Source organism: Mytilus edulis, chromosome 7 (genome assembly GCF_963676685.1).
Source record: "Mytilus edulis chromosome 7, xbMytEdul2.2, whole genome shotgun sequence".
NCBI classification, from domain to species: Eukaryota; Metazoa; Mollusca; class Bivalvia; order Mytilida; family Mytilidae; genus Mytilus; species Mytilus edulis.
The window spans coordinates 42318060-42325664 of NC_092350.1; the positions used below are offsets into that span (position 1 = coordinate 42318060).

General features: G+C 34.9%; 1 protein-coding gene across 1 annotated transcript; it reads right to left on the reverse strand.

Annotated features, from left to right (window-relative positions):
* Nucleotides 1-3607: 3607 nt before the first annotated feature.
* On the reverse strand, nt 3608-7591 carry LOC139481507 (uncharacterized). Its single transcript, XM_071264882.1, has 3 exons — nt 7096-7591; nt 6350-6413; nt 3608-4979 (listed from the first exon to the last, which is right to left on the reverse strand). The coding sequence occupies exons 2-3, from the start codon at nt 6371-6373 to the stop codon at nt 3738-3740; spliced, it is 1266 nt and encodes a 421-aa protein (XP_071120983.1). The 5' UTR covers nt 6374-6413; nt 7096-7591; the 3' UTR covers nt 3608-3737.
* Nucleotides 7592-7605: the final 14 nt, after the last annotated feature.

Here is a 7605-nt window from a genome sequence, read left to right on the forward strand (position 1 = left end):
AATTCCCGACCTCCAAAAATAAGTTGAATAGGGTTATTAAGTGCAAAAATCAAACTTTCTAGAACATGGAGTTGTCGCATATAAAATGAAAGCTCATATACTCTATGTTACATATATCATACTTCCGATCTAAAAAAAATTAGGCGGATGAGACCATTAAGTGTTATAAGCGAAAAGTTTTAGAAGGTATGCTTGTCGTATATCAAACGAAAGGTCGTACAAAGTACATTACGAAAACATCACTTTAACAGGAAAGACCTTTCAATTGTTTTACAAACAATTGAGATACTAGTTCTAGTTTGTAAACTGATGTAATAGAAATGACTGATGCCAAATGTGATGCGCTTAAATATATCTAAGTGAATGAAAACCAAAAACTGAAAACAATATATAATTTAATTAACAAAGTACAACTTTTATTATCACATGCCAAAGGTAATCAGAAATGGAGCATTCAATATCTTCAAACTCGTACTTAGAAAGCATGTAGCAAATGCACTAATGTACTATGGAGGCATGTAGCAAATGCACTAACCTAAATTCTGTTTTGAGAGCTTGGCTTTCCTTGGTTGGACTAAATATCAATCCTTAGAGAATTCAAGATAATAATCTAAAACAAGAGGCTGGCTGTCACAACGACAGCAAACCGGATTTATTATCATTTATTTTTGTCCTGCCAATATTACAAGAACCATAACTGATGGACGGTGAAAGTGAAAATTGTCAGTATCAAATTTGACCTCCACTTTGTCATCAGTATCAACATATTAAAATTTGAAAAGCTTAGATGGAATGGTTCATGAGTAACTGCAACCACTTGAATGGAAATGCCATTTCACATTCTTTCAAGAACCATAACTCCTAAACGGTAAAAGTCAAAATCGTCATTATTGAACTTGACCTTCATTTTGTCATCAATAATAACATATTAAAATTTGGGAAGATTTGGTAGAACAGTTCATGTGTAAATGCATGGACACGACTGGAAACTTCAATATTCTATCTTTCAAGAACCATAACTCCTGAACAGTAAAAGTCAAAATCGCCATTATTGAACTTGACCTTCATTTAGTTGTCAGTAACAACATATTAAAATTTTAAAAGCTTTGGTTGAACTGTTCATGAGTTAATGCACGGACACGACTGGAAACTCCATTTTTCCATCATTTAAGAACCATAACTCCTGAACGGTAAAAGTCAAATTCGCCATTATTGAACTTGACCTTCATTTAGTTATTAGTATTTTAAAAGCTTTGGTTGAACGGTTCATGAGTTAATGCACGGACAACATTTGATTGCCGCCCGCCCGGTCGCCGTACATCCCCAATCAATAACCGACATTTTTGTCCCTAAAATCCGGTTAACGAGTTCTATAAAATATATAAGTTTCTCAAAGGTTTTGCGACGGTGCAAATATTAAACTTTACAATATAAATAGATATCCTTTACCAATGAATTCAAATAGCAAAAGCTATGCTATTTAACAAATATATAGCGAATAAGCTTCATCTAAATCATCAAATAAAGAAATATGAAATTTATAGTTTTAAACAAGGGAAATAATGATGACATAATAAATTTGGTTTATATAGATTAGACCGTTGGTTTTCCCGTTTGAATGGTTTTACACTAGTAATGCTGGGGCCCTTTATAGCTTGTTGTTCGGTGTGAGCCAAGGCTCCGTGTTGAAGGCCGTACTTTAACCTATAATGGTTTACTTTTTAAATTGTTATTTGGATGGAGAGTTGTCTCATTGGCACTCACACCACATCTTCCTATATCTATCTACTAACTGCCACACTTGTATGAAATGCATTCAAATATCTTCTCTGAACTTACTTATAAAAAAGAAGATGTGGTATGATTGCCAATGAGACAACTATCCACAAAAGACCAAAATGACACAAACATTAACAATTATAGGTCAATTGGAACCAAACTTGTTTACATTGGTTCTTGTATTGATTCTTTTTAAACGATCTGGCATAGCGGGAACATAGTTAAACAGTTGCTCAAAACAACCAATTGGAACAAAACCTAGTTCCCTTTGCAAATTGTTTTCGGCCGGTTTTGGTTTGATCCAAGGCCTCCGAGGGGAACAACGATTTCACATTGGACCCTGTAGGAGATAGTTTTAAATATTTGATGTTGAATTTACCGTTTTTGAGAAACACAAGGCCAAAAGGGGTGAACCAAGAACAAATTGGAAATCAATTTTTTTTTGTCCGATTTTGATGAAGATGTTTGGAACAGAAATCATATGAAGGTATTTTAATGGATTATGTAATTTGTTGGCGGTTTTGAAAAAGAAGAGTACCAAAAAGGATCTAGACTGAAAATGCTTCAACTTGATGAAACGAAAAATGTTGTTCGACATGTGTATACTTTATAGATTTATATTTTTATTTTGTAGATTTCATACATTGTGTTTTACTTAATTTTTTAAGTTTTTAGTTTATCGTTTCCAACAAACAAGAGGCCCAAATCGGGTCTAGAGATGTGATTGGCCCTTTCGGGGCGATTGAATTGGATGGAGTCTAGCAATTTAATATGTCTACATTTACTTTGTGTCAACACTTACCCGAATGTACCCTTTATACGGTCGTTACTTGCTACGCTCTACGGAGCACATTTTTACACAGAATTTATAGAACTAATTGCAAACAAACTACTAGTAAATCCTTACAATAAATATATCTGTCAGGTATGTCTCCAATCGTAGATGGCCGCCCGCGGAAAACGTAGTGTAAGTGCATCTTATTTGGAAATGCATAGAAAGATCTTCTACTTAGAAACTACTAAGCAAATTGAAGCAAAACTTATCATTGGATGGCCTTCTAGCAAAATTGTGTTCGGCAGGACAGGGTACAATCCAACTTGAGTGCCAGTGACGAACGTAGTTGAGATTATACCATATGGCGAAATTTATTGAAAGATATTTTCTAAAAGTACAGTGCAAATTACAATGAAACTTGGTCACAATGATCTTTTAAAATGCACAGGCAAACTATGTCTGGTAGGTTCAAGACTATAACCCAAGATTGCAGGAATTACTAACAACATAGTTTAACATTGGACCCTGAGCTGAGGGCCAGGGGGATCAAAGATCTTAAACAAAACTACTGAGACCAAACTGGATAACATTTGTTTTTGTATGAACACTTTTCAAGCAGTGCTATATCCATCCTTGATGGGCAATAACGGGGAACATACCTATTATATCGGGGTCTAAATTGGGCTGGCTTATGTAGCCACGGTTGATGTGAGCGATACAGCCTCTTAATAGTCTTTTGTTTCATATCCTAAAGTATTGGCGCAAAAAGTTTGTCATTAAACTAGATCCTTGAGTACAAGAAAGTAGAAACAAAACCATTCAAACGAATGCGATCAACATAGGAATATCATATCCCATTGGCAAACTTTTTTGTGCCGAGACCAGGCGTTACAAATCAGGCATGAGCTTTGTGTCAACACTTGCCCTACTGTTTGTTCCCTTGATAAATGTGATCGTATCATGCTGCACTAGGCGTAGAGAGTATTTTCTTTTATATTTACCATAATCAACAACAAAAAATCTAGACCAAGAAACAGTATATAGTAACTCCTAGTAATTTTGTTTGATTTAATTCTTGTATGGTAAAACCAAATATCAAACCTACTTATATTATATATATAATTAATTTCTAAAAAAATGTTTATGTAAAATCATTATTGTATAAAAAATGTATAGCAAATGTTCAATTCGGTAAGGCAGCAATCAATGTCCGAAACAATAGCTCTGCGTCATCGTATGATGTGATGATGGGAAACTGATCTCGTCTGTTTCCAGTAAGCAACTCGACAATGTTAATAAATTCATTGCTACAGCCATGCTCTGGAAAGTTCTCTGTATATTCCTCTATGAGATTGTCAATTGTTTGTAAGTTACATGGTAAAGGAAATGAACAGTCTCTTCCACCAAAGATCTCTGGCTGATAGTATAACATATTTGGAATACCACTTGGTGTTACAACTTCAGCACGTTGTCTTCTTATTCTATGTGAGTTCCAGTTCTCAGCAAACATGTCCAATTGATGTTGGATAACGGAGAGGAAACAAAATCGAACACATTCTTTATGTACTGGACACGATACATTAAGAAGTCCAGTGTCTTGGAAATCCTGGAAACGGTTTCTCCAAAACTGGGTGAAACTCGTTTTTAGTGTACCCCAAAGCCTTTCTATTCTTTGATTTGCAACAGATCTGCCGACGAGAAAAGAATTTTGTCCCGACATTTCATCGTTTTGATTATGTCGCAACGATCTTTGTAAATCCCTCATTATGACGTTTTCTGTTCCTGCATCCGATCGAACAACCCTTGGAAGCATCTTTCTTTGTTTGATCCAATTAAGATACCAGTAACCGACATATCTGGGGTTATTGTTGGAGGGACTTGCTATCAACCATAAAAGTTTACGAGAGTATCCATCGATTGCCCCATGTATAGCTATGCCGTAGGGTTTTAATTTATCGTAACCATCGACATGAATCAGATAGTTTGGTCCTCTATTGTAGTACACTCTCCTTCGAAGAACTCGATGCGATCTGTTAAGTACACCCTGTTGGTCTATTGTTCTTAAGCAAAGCCTTGCTCTTGATTGTGTGACGCAAAGTCCAAAGCCTATGTTCAGAGTCCTCCACATATACCTGTATCCAACATTAGACAGGCCATTACGGTGTAAAGCCAGGATTGTCCTTACAACTGTAGGTAATGGCGACTGGTTGTTACGCCGTCTGATATTTAATCTTCTCTTAAGTCTTTTTAACATGGAACAACTCATGAATGTTCCGTGAACAAACAAGAGAAATCCACATATTTGAAGGGACGTGTAGCATAATTGATGATAGTATTGGACTAGTTCAGGCACAGAAGCATCATCGCCTGGGTAAGGTATTCCTGTAACGTCATGATCAGCAACACAAAGGAGACAACAGAGTAACTGAAACATAAAGATAGAAATTACACGTATGATGTAATGATAAAATGAAAAATCCGATTGGCTTGATATCTAAATAGGGTGTTCACTGTGACGTCATCAGCTTACTATAAAACTACTAGGAAATGCGCTGCGCCTTCACATTTAATGGAATACGAAATGGAAAAATACACAGTAAGTTTTGACAATCCAAAATAAATCTTCATGGCGATATTTATAACATATTTCATTTTTAAATTTACCCGTTATAGGTATCAGGTATAAGCATATGATATTTTTACATTTGAACATGTTTTCATTTTCAAACAAGAGGACATATCTTCTTCCAGCATATTGCAATCGAATAAACATTTTAAAAGTCATCTGATGCCTAAACGAATTTATTTTGTTTGGTTGATTTTTGTACCATATCTTAAAGAAACAACGAATAGTGTACCTAATGAATAAAATTTGTTATGAAAAAAATATGTTTCAATTTTTGCTAAATTTGTTGTAACATCATGCCTCCTTAAACATGATATCTAGTTCTTTATCAATCATTGACTAATTTATAAAATTTGGTCGCATATTGTCAAAGTCAATCAACCATAAAAACAAGGCCAAGATCAAATTACAGGTATCAAAATGACATCCCCTGGTAGTGGGGCACCTCCTTGTCTAATATCATCAACCTAAGTCAAAGCTAAAATTACACTTCAGACTATCATCCCCTTGTAGTTGGAGACGTTAATGCCAAATATTATCAACCTTAGACTTCTATTTCTTGAGATATGGACTTAAGCAGTAAACTCGGTTGCAAAATTGACTATTAGAGTTCTTCAGGGTCATTCAAGCATTTAAAATAGGTCAAAGATAAATGGCACATGACTGACTGGCAAGAACAATATGTAGGAAATCTGCATCCTAAATATAAGAACCTTACTCGTTATGCTTCACGAGATAAAGACATGAACAGCAAACTTGGTTGCAATGTTAACGCCATATATTCACCGTCGCCTGTAAAACCGTACCTACATGTCTCGCTTTTACTGCGCATGCTAGACAAAATATGAAGAAAACTTTATATCATGGTTCACTATATTTTTCGCTAGAGCCGTGTAAATGTGTGCTCATTTTTCCTATTTTGGTAATCCTTTATTTTTTGTAATTTTTGGCCGTTTAAGGTGCAGTTTTTACAAAAAATAAATCACAATACAGTATTAAACCTTTTTCATACTTTCCACGAAGATGGAGCTGATTAGTCTAAATGAAGAAAAACATTATAAAAACTATACAAGAAAGTTTTGACAAATTTTGTTTGTTTTTAAGCCAAAGTGTGTTGATTTGATGTTCGATGTCAGCAACATATTTCTTTGTTTTACTTTCAATATTACCTTTAAAATATTGCTTGATTCCATAGTCTTTGACCATTTATTAGACGGGCAGGTGACCAAGCAGCTGAAATAGACGATATTTCTTCAATTGAAATGTTTAATGAATAGCAAAATCTTCTAATCGGTCAATATCAAAATAAAGTGAACACATATTTCGTTTCGCATCATGCTTTTCTACCTGGCATTAGTGGCGAATCCAGGGGGTCCGGGGTTGGAACCCTTTTTTACATTTATTTGGAAGATCAATGCAATTGAATGGGGACATATAGTTGGAACTCCCCTTTATCGTGGGCTAGGATCCCCATACCCAACCCTTATAAATGACAAGATCCACCCTGCTAGTTGTGAATCAAATTATTTGTTTAGATTACTAATTTTTTTTTTGCTTAGCTGTTATGAATTAAATGAGTCATGGAGATTGATCTACAAAGGACTCTGAAAGGCGAAAGGGAGGGACCATTCAGTTTTTTTTCCATTTTTCATTGACAGTCGTACAGAACGGGTAGTGTACTTGTGATGGGATGGTGGGGAGAGGGGTGAAACCCTTTAAGTAGAATATATCTTTAATAATAGCAGACGTCTTACTCTAGATCTTATCACAGGTCACGTTAAACTGTAACTTTTCAATGCCCTTTCATTCAAACAATAACGTTTTTTCTCCCTATGATCTTTTTCATTTTGTGTTCAGTATTGCTTCATATTAAAATATAACGCTAAGTCTCCAAAGAAAACAAATATAAACTTACTTATGACTCGTTTCCACTGCTCCCGCTGATGTTGTTGCTGTCGATCTCCATCTTTAATGTGTCAGCACAGGAAGTAAAATACGGACCGTGGGAATCTGACCGTGAGAACGAATAAAGTTAACATCAAATAAGCAAGTTGACTTAATTAATAAACAAGTCGACTTCTTATTTTATGTCATTTACATTTATATTAGCAAGTCGACATTGTAATAAAAACTTTATCTACATCATTCCGACAAGTTGACTTCAACATGATGATTTAATATCAAATAAACAAGTTGTCGACTTAATCAATTAATAAGTTGAATTCAACGTGTCGACTTCTTATTACTATGCCATTATATTTATATCAGCAAGTCGACATTGTAAAACAATTTTTCTACATCATTCCGACAACTTGACTTCAACTTGATGATAAGATTCCAGCTTATAACACACAACTTGACTAATAATTCCGACTTATTAGCAACAAAATAACTTTACAAGGGGTGTACCATATGCGCTTCCGAA